Source organism: Sceloporus undulatus, chromosome 4 (assembly GCF_019175285.1).
Source record: "Sceloporus undulatus isolate JIND9_A2432 ecotype Alabama chromosome 4, SceUnd_v1.1, whole genome shotgun sequence".
Taxonomy (NCBI): Eukaryota; Metazoa; Chordata; class Lepidosauria; order Squamata; family Phrynosomatidae; genus Sceloporus; species Sceloporus undulatus.
The window spans coordinates 38,397,574-38,421,651 of NC_056525.1; the positions used below are offsets into that span (position 1 = coordinate 38,397,574).

A 24,078-nucleotide genomic window follows, 5' to 3' on the forward strand; every position below is an offset into this window, starting at 1 on the left:
GAAAACATCTTGTTTTCTTTGTGTGCTTCAAGTCATTTCCAATTTGTGGCAACCTTAAGGCAAAGCTACAATGAGAATTTTTTTGGCTAGATTTGTTCAGAGGGGGTTTGCCATTGTATTCCCCTGAGGCTGAGAGCATGTGACTTGTTCAAGATTGCCCAGTGGGTTTCCATGGCCAAGTTGGGAATTGAACCCTGGTCAATTCATATTATTCATATGAACCGTAATGGAACCTTTTAAAATGACTTTGGGGCAAAACAGACTGGCTAGAAACGCCAACATCGGATCTTGTCATCCTCACAGGGCTGAACATCATCACAGCACTCCTTTGGTGCAGCATTTAGACACACTGCACCAAAGGAACGCTGAAAAGCCACCATCATGGTGGCCAGGGCACCTTTTTGTCAGCACTAAAAGGAGCTGCACTTTACCATTCTTTTTAGCACCAGCAAAGTACCAGATGGGGGCTGCGGCATGTGGTTGCCACCACCCCAATCCAGTAAGGAAAGGGGCAGTGGGACACGGCTCCAAAGGGGTGGTCTGCTTTGCCCCTGAGTTCTCAAAAGTACTTGGATGTTATTTTCCTAGCATGCACTAGTAGAATTTATAATTAGGAATCAAATTTCTTCTCCAGGATTTATCACTGCTACTGGACAAATTTTAACAAAAATGTTAGAACTAAATCTTGATGGTGTTTATTGTCAATTAAGGTTTTTTTTTTAAGGAGTTTAACCTTAATAAATGAATTAAGTCATCAAGAAGAGACATAGCAACTGTTCGAATTTCTGTGTGAATATTCTGCTAATTGCTTTTCTAGTGATGTTTATCGCTGTTTGAGAGTTGCCATCTAATAACATGGGAAGGATATTTTCCATCCTTGTGGTAGAGCAAAATTTAGAATCTGGGTCCCTGTGTTTAATGTTTGAGGAACAAGTACAGTTGTCCCTTCCCTTACATGGGGGATCCATTCCGGACCCCCACCCCCGCATAAGGGAAATACCGTGTATGCTCAAGCCCCATTTAAACTAATGGGGCTTGTGCCCGCGGTGGCATGGCAGTGGCGTGCAAAAAGGATGTGTGTGCCATTAGTCCTTCCGGTGCAGCTTTCAGCGTATATCACGCCATCTGGTGCTTTGCTGGCACTTTGCTGTGTATGATGTGGGCTCACTATATAATTTTCAGGATGGAATAAGAGAACATTATATGTAAGACATACAAATATTGCAAATATGGAGGTGTTAATTTATTACTTTCTATGTTGTGCTTTTAAATTAATGTGTCTGACATTAATCTAGAATACAAGCAAGGGCTATAGTTGGGAAATATCAGTGATGAATCCTGTATTGAACTATTTTGTAGAATTCAGTTGGAAAGAAATTCCATAGCATCTTTTTTTAAAACTTATAAGTTTCAACATGAAACAAATAAAGTTATTTTGGTGTCAAAATAGTTTGTGGGAAACTTTTCCCCGTATTTCACATCACCGTATATATGTCCTCATGTGTGTTAAACTGAACTAAAATTGCTTGTAGCAATTTTGTTCTTGAACCTACAGACTCCTTTAAATCAGATTACCTTCTTTTCTTTATTTTAATTGGCCCTTCATGAAATATAGCAGTATGAACACCATATCAGGGTGACTTTGTACATTATACATGTGGAAAGAGAACAGCTTGTATTTCTATTATAATGTGTAATGGATGGTTGGAGTTTTCAATCAGTTATGTGATAAAATGATAAGTTACTGGCTGCAGTTAACAATTATGAGGGAATCAGCCCATGTTCAAATTACCATTCCACATGGTACACAGAAAGAATAAATAAGTTGCGTTTTCCCCATTTATTGTTTGTGTAATGCTGGGTTTGGAATTGTGGCTTTCCAGATGTTGTCAAACTTCAGTTTCTAGTATTCCTCACATTAGCTATGCTGGCAGAGACTGCTGAGAACTTCAGTCCAACATCTGTAAGGCCACATGATTCCCATCCCTAATGTAAAGCCTCCACCTTCTTTATTAGAAATAGACTTAGCTCTTAATTTTTTTCCCATTATTTTGGTTAGTGTTCTTTCTATATGTTCCATCTGGAATCTTTTCTCATTTTGATGACCAATACTAGGCATGTGAAATATTGAAAATACTTCCTTTTCTGCACTTTATAGCAGAGTAGCAATACAATCTTCTTGTAAGCTTCTTTGGAAGGTATTCCTGTGTCTCCAGAAAAAGAACATGAGAAACTTGCCTTACCAGTATATCTTCTTGTATTTGTTTTGTATTCTTCTTGTCAAGGCCTAAATGCAACGTAATGTTTTAGAAGAAAACTGTGTGCAGGAAGGTTGTGCAATGCGTTGTACAACTAGTCTCTCCCCATACATATAGTCTAATACTAAGTGTCTGTAAGGGCAGTGTCATTTCTGCTGATGGAATCAAACTCTTGGATACTGGCCTTAATGTATAAAGGCTGACAGTGCAGACACTAATTGTTGTGAACTTCACTAGCATCATGATTTGCACTCCAATGCAGCTGGAATATTTGGTTTTATGATAATTTTAGTCCCATGTGCTTACACCTTGGGGTTACACCGGTTTAAGTCTTAAGTACTCACTTTTAATTCACTTGGGGATTTCCCATTATACAGTTTCAAGGAGTTTCATGATACTTTATAGTAGTGAGTGATGCAGGTCAGTCAGGAGTTGGTTTGGTTGAGATAGTTGTAGTCCTTTTTTTAAAATAACAATAACACTTTTATTCTTAAGTATAAAAAGTAGATTTATTTATCTTTTTAGACTGTGACCAACTGAGTTGTTAGATTTTTATACAAATAAATGCTTATTGGTAAATGTTGACTAGAAATAAAACCCTTACTTCAAAACCACTGTTATGCTTTGCAGCAGACAAATTTGTCTGATAAAAAGTACAATACAACTGCTAGGTTTTTTCCCTCTGCTGGGATTTAAATACTTCATGAAATAGGAATCCCACCGGGTTGTATGGAAAAAGTTTTTTTTAATGCATGAAGTCATGCAAGCTGGTTCTTAGTACTTGTGATGCATTTTTAATGTGAAATTGCTGCCATTTAAAATTTGCACCATTTTAAACATATTGGTGCAGAGATTCAAATCATCTTGACAGTCAGCCTGGAAGCTATTGGGTACTGGCCAAGAATGGAGGCAACAAAGAGTGTCTAGAAACAGTTAACTTCTGAAATTATGTTTTCTAAAAATAGCATACTGGAAAACTGATAAAAATCCAAGTAGCATCAAAAGGAAGTAACTTTCATCTGTAGACTTAAAAGAAAATGAATTTCTCTAAAATCTGTCCAGTACTATATTTGTCAAAACTTTCAGAGGGTACAAAGTAAGAAATGAGAGTTACATAGCTTCTCTTGGCATGATACCAAGTACAATTGAAGGAGATCTGAGTATTAAAGATCCAGTGTGGTATCTCTGTTCTGTAATAGTTTGCTTAAGTCTTAACAGTTAGAAGGTATTTTTCAATTTTACCTTAAGCAAAAGAATAGCTGTTTTCTATGCAAAACGTCTTAAGATTTAATCCCAGCCTCTCCCAAGTCAAGGATGTTGGTAACAGAGTTTGGTATGATTATTGCTTGAAACTGAGAGTCACTGCTAGTCAGAGTAGACAGTACTGGGCTAGATGGAGTAATTGTTTTTGTAGCATGCAATTTGAAATGTTCACAAGCTTCATCACCCAAATTCCAGTTTAAAACTGTGTATTACACTCTTATACAACTTAATAAACTCATAATGGAGTTAATAATTAAAATTATATTCAAATGTGCCCTTCCCACATTTATTACATCCATAAGAGGACAGAGGCTCTTCTGCCTCACCTCTGACATCCACACAATCAGTGTGGGCAGCAGCTACAAGGTTGTTTTTGTGTTTCCCACTTATAGCAACACAAAGGCAAACATTTCGACTTATGGTAACTCTTAGGCAAACTAATCATGGGGTTTTCTTATCAATGGTTGTTCAGCAGGAGGTTGCCCTGAAAAAAGGCTGAAAAAAATCTAATTTGTCCGAGGTCACCCAGTGGGTTTCTGTGGCCAAGTGAGGATTCAAACCCTGGTTTCCTGGAGTCCAGGAGGACGCCTACTTAAATCAAACTACTTGTGCTCCAAACAACTGCAATCCTTGATTACATTCAGGAGCCTGAGCAAATACAGGCAGCTCTTCTTTCATACTTTCATCAGGCTCAAAACAGTTGAAGTCAGAGCACAGGAAGCAGCTGGACTGGAAGATTTTGGGGTCGGGCTGGGTGGCATGGGCTACTTCCTTACTACGCATTAGGGCTAGAGGTTGGTATTCTCTTGTAACACTGCAAGCTGTTCATTGGGAGGCTTGACCTACCACAAAGAATCATTTATCAATTACACAGTATTTGTTCTAAGAAGAAGTAAGAAAATTGATTTTCAAATTCAAGTAAATTTAATGTCCATTTGCAATTCAAAAAAGATGTTTCCTTAGAATCCAGCATAACTCCTTCTTTTGTGAAGCCACAGGCTCCTATGTAGGTAGAGAACACTGAATTTCTCAAGAAGTCTTCATGTTTTGCATCAGGAAAACTTTAGTTGGTGTAGCAGTAAAGTATGCCCATCAGTACCAATATTAGAAAAAATGGCTTTACCTTTGTTGGAGGCAGAAGCCTCAGATGGACGTTAAATTTCTTTGAATTTAAAAATCTACCAGCTACCACATGGCCAAAGGGGGAGGTGCCAGTCTGCAGATAGCCCTCCCTACCATCTGAACTAAGACCAGAAACAGAAAATGCAGGTCTGTGATTAACATCTTCAATATCTTTCTCCTGTTTGCCTGATGAAGATGCCAGTGAGACTTAGAAAACCTGCAACATTTAATTGTGTAATTTGGTTAGCCCAATAAAGGTATCATTTGGATGTTATTGGATTTTCTATATGGCCAACATGGCTACCCCAGTTGTCTTTTGTAGTCCAAATTGAGTTTAAGAAAAAGTCTAAAGTTCAGAAGAAATATAGAATGAGAGAGTTGATCATCCACAGATTTTGAAAGCTAAAGAAAAAAACTAATATATTAATTTAGCTGTCATTATTGCTCATATAGAATGGGAATATTGGTTACATTTAAGGCCTCACTTCATATACATTTTAGAGTGTGCATGAGAGAGAGAAAGAGAGAGGAAAGGAGACCTTCCTGAATGTGGTTTGCTTGTCTTGTGGCCGATTTGTGACCTCCTCTCCTCTTGGTACCTAAAACAGATTATTCTGTAGATGGCTGTGCTCACTCTAGATCCGAGAGAGAATAACTGCCTATCTTCCTAACTAGTATTGGTTTCCTTTAAGCTCTCATCTAGGGCTTAGATAATCTTCAGATCTCTCCAGCAGTTTCTTACTCTTCTATCTTATCTAATTGGCAATGCAAATGAATATTCTGGATAATGTGCACTTTAAATTTATGTAACCAATGTGATTGAACAGAGCCCCTTCACATTTCTGAAAAATTCTCCTAATCTTTTTGATTCCAGTACATACCATAACAAGTAATATAGTGTGGACTGAGGCATAGAGTGTACAACGGAGTACACACAGTCAGGTGTTAAAAACATTGTTAGGTATGTTCTCAAGCTGGAATACGAGAGTTGTACATGAATTACTTAGACTTTTAAGTCTAGATTACTAATCTATAGGTTATATTCATACAGAAACAAGCCAAGGAAATCTTGTGCTTGTGCATGTTTCTGTCTCCTTCCCTAACAACTGCATGGAGAAGGTTAGAAACTTTGGGTCCAAACTGGTGGAAAAAATACCTCGGGGGGGCATGAAAACAGTAGTGCGAGCTACATGTGAGGCGTGGGCCACATTTTACCTATGCCTATGCTATGTCAACATTGAGTATATACAAATAGTCTGCAGTTTCCCTTAAAGAATGTTAGTACCTTCCTTGTGAACACTTGTTATCTTACACACAGGTTTTTATTTAAAAATTTAATTGTAGAGCTCTTGTCTCACTTTTGAGTTTGCTTAGATTCAGTATCCTTGTGAAACTTAGTGAACAGTGGTAGTTATTATTCTCAGTAAGTCTGTCTAGTTTATGGGATCATTTCTTATCTACTATAAGAAAAAGTGCATTATTTAGCATTTTGGGAAGGAGTGTTATTACAAACTTCCATGGACCACTTCATCACATGCTAGCTTTCTTCAGTGGTAAATACGGCCTGATGCATGCATCTGATGAAGTGGACTCTAATCCCCAAAGCTTGCACTTGAATAAGGTAGCACAAGATGCTTTATGTTCAACTTGACTAACATGCCTATCCATCCGTAATGCTTCATAGAGTTTACTCTGAGTCCCACATCAAGAAAGATGTGGAATGCTTGTGATATACGAAGTCCAAGTTTCAGTACAGGAAGGTTTTACTTCTGACACCATGTGATGTCTGCTGTTGGAATCCAATCTTATAAGAATTCACACAGAGTCCAGTCTTAATGTAGGAGCAGTAAGTTTATTCATTCTAGAGCTACTGAGCACAGCCAGTCTCAGCAGAGTGAGATGAGGAAGAGAGAACAATCAATCCCTCTCCAACCCTCTTAATAGTATATATACTACAGGTGATATCACTAAGGGCTGTGTCTTAAAGGTACCTTACATCACAATGCTCATGCTCCCAAATGTGGGTGGCCATTAACAAAGCTGGAACCTCAGTTCACAAAGAGATTGTTTATCAACAAAATGAAAACTGCTGTTGCCTGACAGAATCCTTTTGTGACATTTTCCCCTTTTCTAGATTCAAGTACCAGCTTAATCAAGATACTGAAACTTGTCAACTGATGAATTCAAACACCAAGAGATGGCTTTGTTGGGACCTTAAATATAAAGCAAAACTTCTGGCTTCCACGCTGTCTCTCTTGTCTTGTAGAAAGCATAGCTTGCTCTATAGCTTTCAGGGGGCAGGATCTTCCTCACTTTTTCCTATGCATTTCCAGTCTGTGTTATGGCATTCCTCTTGAATTTCACATCAGAATAGTGCTGGCTATTAGTTTGCTTGGTTTGGGCTGCTCAGTGCATACTGCTGGCTAGACTTGTGCATCCAGCATCTCTGTTCATTAAGCTACTCTGAATATTGTTATTGATTTGCTTTTTCTCTCTATTCACTGGATCTTTGCTGCTTTTTCTCTTCCGCCTCTTTCCCTTCATCCTTCCTTGCCTCCACTGTCGCAGGTTCGGCATGCCTAGTGGGCTATAAAAAGACACCACCACCAGTCCCACCTCGGACCACCTCAAAGCCGTTCATCTCTGTCACAGTGCAGAGCAGCACCGAATCGGCACAGGACAACTACTTGGACAACCAGGATCATAAAAGTGATGTCAACAGCCAGTCAGGTCTGAGCAATTCTTCAGATAGCTTAGACAGCACTAGACCACCTAGCGTGACAAGAGGAAGTGTTGTGACTCCACCCAGAGAGCCTCCTGAATTACCTCTGAAAAATGCAGCATTGAAGAGTGACAAAGGGACGCTGACTAGCGAAGAGCCAAAGGTGGAGAATATCCCTAAAAGGAAGCTGTCATCTATAGGAATACAAGTATGGAATAGTTTGTTCTCATTAGCACTAGAATATGTTCTTAATGTTACCATGTTTATATGTGCTACTTATTTAACTTCTCTGGCATCTGTGCCCACTGAAGATGTTTGATTCTATTAAACTTGGAGCACTTGAGGCAAAAATGTGATACAGTTTAAGAACCAGGCCATTCGACAAAGATTTTATAGAGCTGTACTTAGCCCATTTATCTTTTTAGTAGAACCCTCCATACCCACTTATTACCACCAATTTATATCACAAGTAGAAGAATTGTTTATTTGTTCCATAGGAAAGTACCTCTAAAATGTGTAGGGGACATGTGATCCTCCAAATATTTTTTGGACTACAGCTTCCAAACGATGGGAGTTGCATTCTACATCTGGAGAACCACACATTTCACCAGAGCAAACAGCAGCTTTGGAAACACGTCAACTTCTCAAAGCATACAAGAGAGAAATGTTTATGGGTGGCTATTCCAGTGATCAATCTAGTATCCTTTCTTTTGTATTTCTATTTCTTGGTGTAACAGTTATGTGGAATGGTGTGGAATGAGACTTCCATTATAATTTTTCAAACTCAATAGAGGCATAGGATTCAACTATATCATCAGATATCCTTTGTGAAATCTGACCAGCTTAGTATAGAAACAAAATAGTTTGTCTTGCAAAAAAATACTGAGTTAGGTGGCTTGTCATGCCATAGATTATAGACCATAAATTAGTATGCCATGTATGGTATGGCAAAACCTTTTCCTTTCAGTCAGTAAAATTCCATTTATTTTGAGAGATTGCTTTCGCAGATACTGCAGAAATGCAAATAACACCTAAATATGTCAATTCAAATACTATGTGATGTACTGTAGTTCTCAAAATTGTGTATTTGATTTGACTAGCAAAATCATAATCCTTCAGTCCCTGAGTTCCCTGTAGATTCACAAGTGAGCCAATGATAATAGCAGGCATCTTGTCAAGAATTCATGGATTGCTATACTTGGTCCAGAAAAAAAGACTGACTTCTGAATCATTTTCTGCTATCAAACTTCTAGAATTGTAAGAAGTTATAGTTTTACTGGAGACTTTGCTGTCACTTTCCCTGCTTTGCAAAAATAGGTTTCTCCTCAGTAGTGAGCAGGAACAGTCTTTTTAACTGCCTATTTGTGAAGCCAAAAAGCCCCAGCTTTTTTCCTCAGCTTTTAGAATACCATTGCCCATCCTGGTATCTACTATGTGTGTTGCACTCTAACTCCCATTAACCATAGCCAGTGACTGACTAGCTAGAGGATACTTCTTTGGGCCAAGCTATTCTAAAAATTCAACAAATCTCTCTTCTTTGCAACACAAAACCTTCCAACTTCAGTTTCTGATGTATAAGCTGCTTTCTAGGTTATCAAGTGCACAATATTTTTGTTGCAAAAAAATAAAATATCCAGGTGCCTTGTCAAGTTTGTTTTGTTTATAACATAAATAAGTTTGTAAGATGCATCCTGATTCTTCAGCCTTAAAAAGTACTGCTGAACAATAATATAATTACAAAATAAAACACAAAATTGCGAAACAAGTGATGAAACTTAGAAAGCTTATTTGCAGAAGCACAACTTCTTTTGTGTTATATGGGAAACTGCATTTTCCCTCAACTCTTTAACTGTCATGGGCAGTTATTGTTTAATATCTTTGACATGATAGGGCATACCACTGTTCTCCATTTTATGGGTTGATTAAAATCTGTAAAATATTTGTTGAATGTGAGCTTATCCATCTTCTTATATCCCACATATAGGGTCCCTTAAATAGCTCTTAAATTTGGAAGGAGGGAAGGAAACTAGCAGATCCACCATTTCTTTTTAATCCTCTAAATCATCCCACTGCTTCTTGGTCTGTCTATTAAACCAGGTAGCTTCAAAGTACTGTATGTACTATCTTTGTCCTCATTTTCCCTTAAAAGAGAAAAATTAAGTTGCAACTAGTGTTCCTTCTGAGATCTGTTTGACTTCCTCTCTCTGTCTAGTACCTTATGTGTTACAAGGGCATACAGTGTTGTGCTCCTAGGTGGTAAATTGGAACAAGAAGATAGCTAAAAGAGAATAGGTCTAATGTGTTTAAATCTGTCTCCACCAAAAAAGCTTTCCTTCCATATTGACTAATAAGCCAGTGGCTTGTTTTAAATGAGGAAGCACTCTTTCTGTCTCTCTTTCTCAGTTTGCCTATGAGTCAGTTGTCCCATCTTGTCAACAGTTATTTACATTGCTTTGCCTGTTGGGAGCTTGGGGTGCATTCTCTGTCCCTTTACCAAAAGATTTTAAGTGGGGCTATAAACTATGATACAAAGGTCTAAATCAGTTTTTAGTTCTGGCTCCACACAATTTCCTCCTAATAACAAAGCAAAAAACTTGTTAATTTGGGAGAGGAGTGGGGTGCACTATTCCTGGGCAGAAGGAAAGATGACAATAAAAAATATTACTTTTGCCATCATACCTCACTTTTTGCATCATTGCAAATGCTGGCATTCCCCAGCAAACGTGCAAAATCAAAATCCCCAAACCCATCTTTTCCCAACTGCAGCCCCTGAACCCAGCCATTTCCAAAGCAATGGCCAGGAGGTTCTCTGGCCTGTTGCTACATGTCCACCTATAGGAAGGTAGCTGAATTATTGTCTGCTGCTCTCCTAGAATTCTTCTAGGAAATAGCCATGTTTTGTAGGCTGTAGCTGAGAGAAAATGGGTGGTGTACGGGTGGGAGACTATTGTTAAGTGCATCTCATAGAAGATTATCACATGGGGCAAAGGACGGGAGGTCCTTTTCCCATCTTTATTTTGTAAAGATTATGAGATGATGTCGCGCTTATCTGGCCATTATCCTGTGACTGAAGTGGAATTGTCCGCAATCACGTGAAAGACGTCATACTTATCCCATCATTATCCCATCAGTGAAGCAGAATTGTCCTGTCATTTTTCATTGACGGAAGTTTCCATTATTCAAAAGTTACAGGACAATTCTACCTCATTGACAGGATAATGATGGAATAAGTGTGACATGTGTGATACTATTTTGCACAATTGCACAATAAGGACGGGATAAGGATGGGAGCGATCCACTACCTTGGCAACTGTGCCATCTTTTCCGCTCTTTTCTCCTCTTTCTCTTCCCCCTACCTCAGGTTTTGTGGCCATCACAGACTTATTGTATTTATTGGGCTAATTTCAGGGTTTTTACGGTATAAAGGAGAGAGAATTTGCTTCCTTTTGGTGTATGGTGTCTGCATGATTACTTTGTGTGCGTGCGTTTGTGTGCATGCTTGCCTCTTCCCTTCTAATGTGAATTCTAGCAGCAAGTTTTTGTGTTTTTGTTTTTGTTTTTGTTTGTATCTTTTTGTTAATAAGGTTGACTGCCTTCAGCCAGTGGCAAAAGAGGAGCCCCCTCCATCAGCCACCAAATTCCAGTCCATCGGGGTACAGGTAGAGGACGAGTGGCGGTAAGTGGAAGACACAGGCTTTTTTTTTAACCCCATCCAGCAGCAATTTCCTATTTCGTAGTTTAGTTTCCCTCTTTCTTTCTTTTTTTTCCTGTCTCAAATTGCTGCTGAGCAATCATGGGTTGTAGACCCTTTCTCAACAGCATGTGCTCTTACCAAAAACAGTTGACTCAGTAATGTAAGCAAATTATTGGAGGCCTAAAATGAAATGAAAAAATGAAAAAAATAGAACTGGAAATGTAATTTATCTATGTGTGCCAGCCTTTGTTTGGATGGCCTATTGCAGTAAGCAGGCAACCTTATAATTTTGTCTGTCTGCATGTGTGATGTGTGTATCTGTGTGCAGAGAGGGTTCGGAAATAAAATGTGGTTCATCTTCAGATGTCATAAACAAATGCATAATGTTGTCTTTGTGTACATGTAAGGAGTCCAGCCCTCTGCAAGGGCTGCCTCTCATTATTCTCTCCTACTCCTCTTTCGCTTTGTAGCAACAGCCACTCTCGCAGCATGTCCACCAAACAGGATACAGATTCTGATTCTCAAGAACCAGATAATTCTACTTGTAAATCATCTGAGAGAAGCCTTGCTGATTGTCCCCCATGCAACAACTCCAACAGCCTTGATGCCAATACAAGGCAAACGGCCATGCCCTCCCAGATCAACAGAAACCTCTCCTATGGAGATAGCAATGACCCAGCTCTAGAGCCTTCCTCTCTTCCTCCTCCTGACCCTTGGCTTGAAACATCCACTAACACTCCATCAGAACCAACACAGCCCGGAGCATGCCGAAGGGACGGGTACTGGTTTCAGAAGCTGCTACAGGCAGAGACAGAAAGGTTAGAAGGATGGTGTCATCAGATGGACCAAGAGACCAAAGAGAATAATCTCTCTGAAGAAGGTTAGTATTGATGGCACTGATGAAAAGGAGATTTTAAGCCAGAAGTAGTCAGACCTTTTCCTGGTCCACAGTATGAGTATAACACTGGGTTATTAAGCTGATTATTGAGACAAGCATTTCCATCTCTGTTTTCTATGGGGTTTTGAGAGATTTTGAGATCAATGACAACCATAGACTCATTCAGTAATAAAGCTGGACTTTCCTCACATGTATGTGCTACTCCATTGTTTCCAGCAATATCCTGGACAAGCTCTGGTACCTTGATCTTCCAGGGGATTTCTGGTTCCTTTTATGGGACACATTATTTTAAAAAAATGTGGATATATTTTTAGAATATGTGTGGCATTTAAAAAACACACACTATTTGATATAACTGAGAACTAAGTCAATCTTAGGCAAAGGTAGGGCAGCTTGTTGGAAGTCCCTGGGTGCAAAACCACTGGGGAGGGAAAGTTGTGCTCAGAATGTGGGACTCCCTGATATTGGCATAATTGCTTCAAATATTGTAGAAAAAACTTTGGGATAATAGAAAATGAACCTTCTCTTTATCCCCAGTAGACTTCACTAGCACTCTATAACAAACAAACAAAAAACCTTTTGCTGGTGTGGCTGTCTGCCATTCCTGATGGTGACGGCTGTAAAGGGTATTGCTCTTGGCAGCAGAACAAGAGCTAACAAAACATGCACTGACAAAAGAGCCATGAGTGATTTTCAGTGACTTGTTATTAATGGCTGTAAATGAAAAAATGCTGTGGCTGGAGAAAGAAAATATCAGTCTATGTAAAAGGACAGTAGGAGAGACTTTCCCCTTCAATCTTCTTGTATTCTTTTTTTTTTTTAAGTACTTGTCTTGGCTTGCTATCTTAAATATATATTTTGTCTTCTTCAGTCTTAGGCAAAGTCCTTAGTGCAGTGGGCAGTGCACAGTTATTAATGTCACAGAAGTTCCAGCAGTTTCGTGGCCTCTGTGACCAGAACTTGGTGAGTGTGGAAATCACCATAATTTGTTTCCTTCAGCTATGTTAGAAACCCAGAGATTACACTTGGTCTCCAAGATACAACTTCCATGTGCACAAGTCTCTTTTGGGACAGTTTTTCATGATTCTCCACTTTGGAGGAACAGAGTTATTGACTTCCATGTGCACAAGACTAACAACCCTGCCTGTATAAGAAACATAATTTCTCCCAGATTTGCAGGAGTCTTCCACTTTCTCCAAGCACACCTTTAAAGGCTCTTTCCCCACAATCCACCTGGTCCTCGCCTATCAGATACTGCATTGCCCACCTTCTGCCTTATGGAGACATTTAGGAAACCTTGAAAAGCAGCCCTTCAGCCACACATAGACATTAACAACCTCTCCCTGGCCAAAACTTCCACCTTCAGAAGTAGTATTCCCTACCCGCCCTCTTCTCTCCAAGAAATCTATGTTCTCCCTCCCCATACACTGTGTTATTCCACTAGCCCCCACACCCATAATCTTAGTGAGCCAGCTCCCCCACCCCACCCCCACAAACTTTTTCACATTCTTTCCTCTCCCAGTAGAACCCCAGCACTTGCTGCCATTCTCCACTCCACCCATAGTAGCTCTCCAAGCACAGCAGGGACCCTCCACACACTCAAAACTCTTTCTCTTCCCCAGGAGAAAGCAGCAGCAGTGGTGGTGTGGTGACCTGCAAGGCCTTGCAAGGGAGCAGGAAGGGGGATTCTGGCCTCCACACCACCTGACCCTCCACTGCTGTCTCATGGCCTTCAGACAACTACTGCCTCCCCACACACACCATCATCTACTCAACCACCAACCCCTGACAACAACCACCTTTTCACATTTCTCACCCAAGAGCCAATATCCCAGTGTATGTCTTTGTGAATGGCTGCTGGCCCCTTTCACTGAATGGGGGGGGGGGACATGCTTTCCACTCCTTTGCTCAGGGAGGATACTGGACCAAGCAGGTCCCTGCCACATCCCTCTACACCACAGGAGCTTCCCCACCCAGCTCCCTCCCTCCCTCTCTTCTCACTCTCTCACACTCACATGCAAAACCTACCGATTCCACTTCCTCCATTCCAGGTGGAAGTCCTGTCTCTGAATAGCTATTTTCTGTTGCAACACTGAAGGTGGGGATTGCACCTCCACTCGTAAAGCCAGTTGGTCAAGGCAGCTGTGGACCCCCTGTGAGGACATTGCAGGCTTCTGAGGGTCCATGGATCACAGGTCAAGAACTGCTGATATAAAGCCAACAAATCAAATGTGACTTTTTGACTTTCCTAATGTGCTAATGCTTGTGTCACATCCCTTCTATGAATGTGTTGGCAGAATTTTCACTATTGTTGATAGATGTTGATTCTACATAAAAAGGCAGAATTTAGCCTGGGAAATCTTAAAATTGATATATGTGTGTATGTGTATAAACTTCTTCAGTAATGCTTCTGCTCTCCTGTTGCCTAATTGAACTGCATTACATGATGATGTCTGGCTTATTGGTTATAATGGTAAGCTAGTGTAGACTGTCCAATTGTTCCAGTTCACAGCAGCAAAATAAGCCACAGAGCTTTCATGACTTATATATTGTGTCATCAAAATGTGAGCACAGTTTTCTAACAAACTAGAGAAGAATCTAGGGGGTGTTTCTGGTTTGATTCACTGCATAGTTGGAAAAGAAAGCAGTGAAAAGAGAGACTATATTGGGACAGTGCAATAAACACCAGTACATTGATTGTAAATTCCTGCAGTTCTCTGGTTTGTTGTGTAATCTGAACCCATCCATACTCTTAAAGATCCTTCAAGGATTATGACTATCTCCAAATCTGATTCTTAGTTTAAAAAAACAACAACTTGGAATTCAGATTGCAAGTGCTTTTGATAGACTAAAAGGGTGCCCAAACTAATCAGATAATATGGGTGTGTTTTTTTTCAATGCAAGAAGTTTATTAAAGGTGGAAGAAATGTGGTGATTGATGACATCTGGTATGAGAATCCTCTATGCACAACCATATCTTTGTTATGTAGATTTTGTTGAATGCCATGTCTTTGTTCCATTTCATTGCATAGGGAGAAAGGTGATATTGGGTATGGCTGTGGGCCACTTCCTGTGGTTTTTTATTGGTTTTAAGAGTGCTTATGGGTGGGGGGAGGGGAACTAGGTAAACAAAAAAGAGTGCTATTCATACATGAAGATTTTGAGAAGAGTAGTGGATGTTCCTCAGGGCTACCTAGTCACTTGGCAGGGCAAGTACGTTGTCTAAAGATAATGTTGCAAAGTGGAAAAGTCGAGACCCATACAGTAAATAAATACACTATTTTCTTTAAGTAGACGGTCATAGTATCATCATGTTGGTACCACAGAATTACTATTCTCAGAACCAGATATGACCATGCAGTATCATCCAGTTTAGTCACATTTTGACCATCTGCTGTCTTGCATATTAAAAAAGAATAACCAAGAGAATGAAATGAAAATCATAAAGGGATTCAGAACACGCAGAACATGCATGTAAAAAGACATGACAGATATATTTTCTGGCTGAAAGTAACCTACAAATCTGTTAAGGTTAATTCTAAATTGCAGCAGTTGTATTTAGTAGAAATAGCAACACATTGATTTTCTCATTCATGTTCTCTTTTCTACAGAACCCTAATTCCAATCCCAGGCCCACAGCACAGGACCTTGCTGGTTTTTGGGATCTCTTACAGTTGTCCATCGAAGACATCAGCATGAAATTTGATGAATTGTACCACTTAAAGGCTAATGGATGGCAATTGACAGAGACACCAGAAAAGAAAGTGAGTATGCAACATTTTTTGAGCAACCAGATTACTTTGGTACAAGTTCAGGAGGAATATATATTTTGTTTTGATTTTTAAACATAATAGGGATGTAGATGCAATGTGTCTGGTCCATGTTAAGCAACTCACAGCCTTGGTTCTAAGTCTTTATTTGGAAGTAAGAAGGCATGGTGTAGTGGTTTGAGTGTTAGACTATGACACTGGGATACCAGGATTTGAATCCTCACTGAGCCATAGAAACCCACTGCTTGACATTCAGCCTCAGAGGAAGGCAAGGGTAAGCCCCTTCTGAACAAATTCTGCAAAGAAAACGACATGAGGAGGGATTTGCTTTAAGGTTGCGTAAATCAGAAATGACTTGAAGGCACACACAATGACGTGCCCTTTTTCCCAGTGAGAATTGTATACCAAGAAACTACAGTTGCCCCTCCATTAGCACCGACTTCATATCTGCGACCCTTGCTTTCTCTCAAGGAGCAAACGGAAGGGATTAAAATGGGGCACGCGCCCAAGGCACATGCCCATAGCCACTCAAGCCTATGGGGCTTGAATATGTGCAAGTTTCTGTATTCGTGGGGGGGAGGGGGTCCAGAATGGATCCCACATGAAAATGGAGGGCTGACTGTATACTTAATCATACTTTTATTTTACATATTAACTATAGTATTTATAGTACAGTGGACCCTTGTTATATGCTGAGGTTTGGTTCTAAGATCCCCCGTGTATAACAAAATCCGTGTATACTCAAGTCCCATTAAATATAATGACATAGCAAAATGGTGTCCCTTATAAAAAATGGAAAATCAAGGTTTGATATTTGAAATTTATACTTTTTTTGAACATTTTCAAACCGTGGATGCTTGAATCCGTGTATAAGAAATCCGTATATAAGAAGGGCCGACTGTATATATTATACTATCTATCTATCTATCTGTCTATCTATCTATCTGTCTATCTATATGGAGTGTGTGTGTGTATTCTATTTATTAATTTTACTGTATTAGCTACAATGCTTCCAGCATGCTTTAAAAATAAAACAAAACTCAAAATCAAATGTAGTAACATATAGTGTATTAAAACCATTATACATTTAAAAGCCTGAGGAAAATAATGTCTTCATTTGGCACAAAAAAGATAATAAGGGCCCCATACAGACAGGCCAAAATAAAGTTGCTTCGAGTCACTTTGGAGATATGCTGTTTAAATGATGCATGCATCCTAAGAGTCCGGAAGCCACACAAAAGCCACGATACAGTCCTAAAGACCAGAGCACAGTTTTGGCACAGCTTCCTGACTCTAAGGAAGCATGCATCATTTAAACAAAGTGACGCGAAGCAGCTTTATTTTGGCCTGTCTGTATGGGGCCAAGGTTAGTAGACTATAGTAATAAGCAGTTTGATATATTCCCAGAGTTGTCAGTCATGCTGAGTTAAATACAAAGCTGACTCTTATGAATTATGAAAATTGATGCTGATTAGTCCCAGCCTAAGTCCTATGTCTCAAAATTGCGAGAACCAAAATGTATGAGTCTTAGCGGTTTAAATAGCTGCTTCTTTAAAACAAACAGCTGTAGTATTTCATTTGTTACAGCAGCATTTAATTTTTTTTTAAAAAAAAATAAAGCTCTCTAGTGGTGGTATGCTAAATAGCCATATGAATTTTTGGTACAAATCTCTGATAGTAAACAAAGGTATGTACAGAGATCTTGTAGCACTTTTGAGACTAACTGAAATAAAGACATTGGCAGCATGAGCTTTCATAGACTTCAGTCTGCTTCCTCAGATACATATAAAGGTGTTTGTAAATGTTTAGAAAGAAAAATGGGAACCTTTGTGCGCTTCCTTGACATTTTCTTTGTTGTTCCCTAAAGGAAGAAAAGAAGCCACCCCCTCCTGTGCCAAAGAAGCCAGCCAAACCTAAATCCCAGCTAAATCGGGACAAGGGCTCTGACTCGGTGGATAAACAGCGCCAGGAAGCCCGAAAGCGCCTCATGGCAGCCAAGCGTGCAGCCTCAGTCCGGCAGAACTCTGCCACTGAGAGTGCGGACAGCATTGAAATCTACGTTCCTGAGGCACAAACCCGTCTTTGAGCAAGGGGAAGAGGAAGAAAACTCACTCTTTTTCACGTCATTAAAAGGAAGAAAACAAGGTTCACTAAATTTAGTGAGATTTATTTGGTCGAGACACACAGAGCCAACCTTACAAAGGGCTCCAAATTTGGCTTTCTCTCCGTCTCTCTCTCTCTTTCCCCCTCTCTCTCCAGCTTTAAATAATGAAGATTTTGAAAGAAAATTCCCTTTCTGGTTCCGTGGTTTGGTTTTAATCCCACCACCACCCTTCACACTGGCTGTGGTGTGGCAGAACAGATTCTTGGAAACAGTCCTTTAGACTTGGAACTGCAACCTTTTTACTTATTCTATCTAAGGAGAATTATTAGCTTGTTTACATAAAAAGGACAAGAATGGGGGGGGGAGCCTTTGGGCACTTGCCATGCTGCGCTTTTTTCTCCTCACTGTATCCTTTCTGTCCTCCTCTCCAAACACAGTCTTTTTCTCTCTGTGTCTCTTCCTCTCCCTTGACTTCTTGTATTCCTAATCCTTTTTTTTCTTCTGTCCTATAGTTCCTAACCTTTCTTTCTTTGTCATCTTTCTCTGCATGGCGTTGTTTACTGTGTTAGAAGTAAACTCTTCCACAGAGCTCCAGAAGAAAACACCTGTTCAGCGTGTACTGTTGTTGCACTCTGCTAGTGAGCAGCCTTTTGTTTGATTATGTATTATTTTTCCCTGTAGATGGGTTGGGAGTGGGAGGCCTGGGGTGGGTTGCGGGAGGCAGCAGGGCTTTGGGGTTTATATAGCTTGTAGTTTAATTATGTAAAAGGAGGGCAAAATCTGTGGGATGTAAACTGAGTGGTATGTTAACAGAGCCTGGAAGCAAACATGTGCAATAAGGTAGTGTTGTGGCCTGCACACACCCGTGAATGGTGCTGCGAAAGAAGGATTTCCCTTACAGGATGCCCAGTCAGAGGTACTACATGATAGATTCCTATGTTGCCTCGCATAGCCTTTTCTTTTCTCTTTTTTTCTGCCACCACCACTACCACCCCTTGGCAGCAGATTTATGTGTGTGGTTGTTGTGTGCAAGGTTCTGTGTTATACACAAGAGGAAAAAGACAACTGTATCAAAAGTGTTTTGTAATAATAGTCCATTCTACAGTAAAAAGCAATGGCATTTCTACTGACAAAAGGGGGGGATAGCTGGATGGAGGGCTGGCAGTTTGCCTGCCTACTTGCCTGTATGTATGTGTACATATGCACATATACACTTAGTAGGATCTGTATATTTAACACATACACACACACATACCTATTCACTCATGCACATTCAGGTGGTGTTTTTCGAAAACACCTCAGTGAGGGTGGGTGTATGTATAGCATATATTTTTACATGTACTATAGCTAGATGTGTGTAAAAGTGTGTGCAAAAATGTATACCCTGCATATTCCTCTCTTCTCCCTGTGCTCCCTTGTGCCCCATATTATTTGGAGGAGCAATCATTAAAGTTCACTTCCCCCATTTTGTGGAGCCAGGAGTCAAATAACCAGTTTAAACCATCTCCTCTATCCACCACACTGTAAGCTGCCCCATGTGCATTTCTGTCAGAGCTGTGCTCTATTATTGTGGAGGATGACAGAAACTGTTCTGTGGATGGCTTCAGGGGAACAAAATCCCAAAGGAATATTATACTGGTATGTTAGAAGTTTAAGGAGAGAATAGGAATTGCTGCAACCTAAATCATGTCAGTGAATCTGGGAGTGTTAGATTCTCCACCTGTCCACATAATGTGCAACTTTGTGACCTGTGAAAGCTTGGCCACGTACAATATGGCTTGAAATCAAAACTTGATTTTATTCCTGTCATCCCCTTCTTTCCTTCCCAAATGTCTTTAAAGGTAGAAGGTGCTTGATTGACTTTTGAAACAAATGGCTAAATTCCACAGTTCTTTGTATTAAAAAAATTGAAACACTTTGATGTGACTTGTTTTACGCACGTTTCCAAGGAAAGCAGTGCTGTTAATTAGATGGATACTTGCTTGATGGGCCCAGTTGATGCTTACTGTCAGCATATTTTCACTTTGTCAGTGAGATTAAATCCTAAAATCTAAGTAAATCCAATTAAATTAGTTTACTGATTGCAGCCCAGATAATCTTTCACTGCACCTGCTTCAGAACTGCTTTTCACGTTGCATGGTGTCTAAGGAGTGTTAGCATCAATCTGTACACACAAAGAAGAGCAGCTCTCTTGCAATTGTGTACCTACAAGATACACATATTTATCACATCCATCCCTTTATGTGTTAGGAGTGTTCACAAAGTTTTTTATTTATACACTGAAAAAAGTGAGTGAAGTAGGGGAGAAAGTGTCTTCAGTCAATCTGTCACAATAAGAATAGTAAGGATATTAGATTCTACAGGAGCATTGTGAAGGGGGTTGGACCATGAGCAAACATTTCGGAGGGTCAGCCACTCTCACCATGGCTAGGAAATCAGTATTGGTTGTCATGCAAAGCCAAAGCAGGTGGCTAGTTTTAAAAGCAACTGAGCATCAATAAAACACGACCACTATTTAAAATTTCTTAATTTTCCTCTCTTCGTTGAAATATAATACAGTCCACCTTCCCCATATGTAGGGGATCCGTTCCAGACCCCCCCCCCCCGTGTATGGGGAAAATAGCGTATGCTCAAGCCCGAGAGGAAATAATTAGGCATGTGCACGTGGCGGGCCGCATGGCACGGGTATGTGCCTCATTACTTCTAATAGGTCTTGCCTTCCGCGTAAGCTCAAAGCTGCAAAAGGCAAGCCTGCCTATGAGGAGGGCTGACTGTATAGTAGGTAAGTCACTGCTTCCTGAGTTTTAGGAAAGGACTGAAAGTTCTTTACATGGATGTCATTTGTATGAAATGATACAACTGTGTGCAGAATTCAGTGGCTGTGATACAGATCAATTAAAGCTTAATTAAAGTTTTTTTCACAGAGTCTAAGAATATGGCATCCATGTGCCAATTGGTTTTATACAACAGGTAGACAAGGTAGCAAATGACCTACCTCTTCTTGCAGAATGATAGTTAATCACCATTGTTACCATAATACAAATGTTTTATACAAGAATAAAAGCAACTGCCTTCCAGACACCAGAATCTCTTCGGCCTCTTAGGGACTCAAACAGAGTGGCCCAATAGGCACAGAATATATTTCTTTAAATTAAAAAAAAAGATCCAAAGGGCTGTAAACCTGCTACATTTCCATTGTGCCTCTGGGCCCTGAATGTTAAAGTGTGGAATAAGTGGAGTTTAAAGACTTCTACAGGTGGGTAATAGGGATTCAAATAATCTCCAGCCTATATTTAAATCATTTGGGACTTGTTTTTATCAACTTTTTTTCCTAAATCTATTTCATCTATCCTTAAAATTGATCACGTGTCCCCCAGGGAATTTCAGGGCAAAAAAACACACAAGAACAGTGTGATGTTCCCTGTGATGGGAGTAGGAAGACTGCAGTGATTTAAATGATTTCATCTCTTCTAGCAATAGTTCTGAGGAAAAACTATGGTGTCTTGTGTTCCTCTCTTTGTCTTTTTAAGTTACACTATTCTCCTGGCATCAGTGTTCTTTACTTGACAATCTAAAGTGAGCCATCACTGAAATGGCTCTGAAAATCCCGTTTGGTGAAACTGTGCTCCATAGATGCTTCTGTAGTTCTGTTTATCTAATACTTATGTGGATTCAAAAACAAATGTACATAGTGCTTTGATAACCTGTTTTTTTCCCCCAATCATGGAGAAGGTGGTATTTTCCCTACAGTGATTTAGTCTATTTCTCTTAGTTTTATGGCAGAAAGAAACAATAAGAAACAGCTGTTTAAGTCCATGATTGTTAACTTCGTAACAATGTTTCTTAAACAAAATGAAAGCCTTGGACCTAGACCCATGGCCCATCATTTTGTAATGTGACCTTGGCTGCCATTGTAAACTACAGTAAAACAAGCAAACAGATGGTGCCTTTTGGTACCTTTATGCCTCTGTCTCTTGCAGTTTGTGATCTTTACTCTATGAACTCCAGTTTCTAAAGCAGGCAACCAGATATAGAAAAATGAAGTGAATGGGGTGGGGCGGGATTGTGTTTCTAAACCAACCAAGCGTTTTAGTTTAGGGAATGTTTTTGTCACTCATGAGGGCATGACCAGATTTGGTCATTAATAAAAAAAAAACAAAAAAACAACTTGGTCAGAGCATTTTATAAACTTGTCTTCATTGACTGCTTGGCAATCTAACAAGGTTGGCAATTTTTCGTGTTTTCCCTGCAACACAGGGAGCCAAACAGTAAGATTAACAAATACAGCCTTCTAGGACATGACTATTTGTTCAAATCCTTTTCATTTTCTAGCTTTGAGATCATTTCAGGATATGACTGTTTTAATTCCAGGGAGATGTGTTGCAAATTTGTCTATATTTGGGGCATTTTCTCTGGATATGGTAAAGTATGGCTTGTTGTTCTTATTCAAAACAATGATAATCTTGGTGAAATGAGTGGTCTAATAAGATAGCACTGGAGCACTGAAATTGCACAGCAGTGTATGTTTCTTGTTTCTTTAACCTGCCCCCCTCAAAAAAAATTTACAAGTCTTTGACTCTAGCATTGGGAGTGGCAAAGTACACCCCTTCAGGTGTTAAACTGAAACTTCCATCATTTTTCAGTTAATGCCTTTGCTGGCTATGGCTTATGGGACCTGCAGTCCAAGAACACCAGGAGAATCACATGTTCCCACTCATGCTCTGCCAGGATGCAAAGAAAAGGCATCCAGCAGAGACTCTGGTGGGAATACTTCCTTTCAGTTTAGTCTGAATCTACTGTCTGGATGGCACATTCTCTTGAAATGGGTCTGTGGGTGTGCTGTTGGCACCTCTCAACTCCATTCTTTCCCTCAGGTAAGTCTTGAATTTGTGGTTCTGATTTTCTCTGGATCTTGTGTGTGGTGCATCTCTCCCCCTGCCTCTTGAAATCTGTTTGTGAAACACTTGTAGTTTGATTTCTCTAACCAATTTCTGCTTAATAGTCTGGAGAAGGGGAATAGTTTTGGTCAGCACCTACTCCCTTCTAAGCTCCATAATTTTATAGTATTGCAGAGTTGGGTTCTCTCATTGTGTGCTGCAGAAATGAATAGAATGGAGACAGCTTGTTTATCTGCTCTGATAAGGCTTTTATAATGTGGCTGCTGTGTGTACAAAGAAGCAATTGCTTTCCAAACAGAAGACCTATTTTGCTTTGATTTTTTATTTTTTTAGTGTAGGGCAGGAGTGAAGTTGTTTTTCTAAGCTTAAATGTTTGAGATGAGAAAATTGGAAAACGCAAATGTTAAAACATATACACTGCAATGAACAACCTGCACCTCTCCAAACATTGTTAGACCACAGCTCCTGTTTGACTACTGGCCATGCTGGTTGAGGCTGATGAGACCTAAGAGTCTAGAATACCTGTTTCACCACTTTTCCTGCAGATGAGGCTGCAGTAACACAGTTCGAGTGCTAAAAAGAATGTATGTTGCAATGTGTAGAAAGGAGGTGGCTGAATACTTTTTCAAAGGCTCTTTTGTCAGTATCCTTGTTGGAAGGGGGAGGAATTAACAACCATAAGGAGGGCATTGTTTTTGATCTCTTGCCTCCATAACCTACATTCATTCCATACAGAAAGCCATGTTGAATTACTCTTGATATTGATGTAGGGAAGGACCTTCCTTGAAACTACATACCTGAACCCCAGGTCTCCATGCCTAGGAAGGCCTGAACTCATTTCCTTAATTTCCTTTCATAAGGAAGAATTTTCTAATGCTGTGTGTTTTTACGGTTGGACTGTAGAAACAGTTCTCATTGAATTTCAGATATCATTTCTGATATTAGTACTAATAGCTATGGGTACTCATAGAATGCTGCCCTGCCTGTACATTTGAGTATGTAGGTGTACTAGATATGCAAAATGTAAGTGCTTGTGGATATATCTATTCATACACGATAAGTGCTGCAGGCTACTGGTCAAATTGGAGTTTGATGCATGCTTAGATTAAAATAGACTCTACAATTAATTCTTTGTTCTTTTGGTTGGTGAAGAAGGAGACTACAGTTGGTACAGCTATGTGGGCTGTATGCACATGTGTATCTGTGCCAGGTTGACCATGCATTGTCACTTTTCTACATCTAAAACACAGCCAAACAGAAAAGTGATGTTTCGAAGTGCGTTAGAGAGTGAAGAAATATTTATCCCTTCCTCAACAGGGCTCCCATCTCATCTAATGGCCAAATGAAGA

General features: G+C 39.8%; 1 protein-coding gene across 8 annotated transcripts in view; it reads left to right on the top strand.

The window, feature by feature from the left end:
* The window catches only part of DLGAP4 (DLG associated protein 4), a 524,530-nt gene extending 500,674 nt beyond the window's left edge, over positions 1 to 23,856 (top strand). For 7 of the 8 annotated variants that reach the window (XM_042466057.1, XM_042466061.1, XM_042466058.1 and 4 more), the window contains 6 exons: positions 7,212 to 7,573; positions 10,950 to 11,041; positions 11,530 to 11,939; positions 12,829 to 12,920; positions 15,569 to 15,721; positions 17,595 to 23,856. In XM_042466057.1, the coding sequence (XP_042321991.1) occupies positions 7,212 to 7,573; positions 10,950 to 11,041; positions 11,530 to 11,939; positions 12,829 to 12,920; positions 15,569 to 15,721; positions 17,595 to 17,813 (1,328 nt within the window). In that variant the 3' untranslated portion in view covers positions 17,814 to 23,856. Of the gene's footprint in view, positions 1 to 7,211; positions 7,574 to 10,949; positions 11,042 to 11,529; positions 11,940 to 12,828; positions 12,921 to 15,568; positions 15,722 to 17,594 lie in introns of those variants that run through there. The other variant, XM_042466065.1, reaches the window with a different exon arrangement.
* Positions 23,857 to 24,078: the final 222 nt, after the last annotated feature.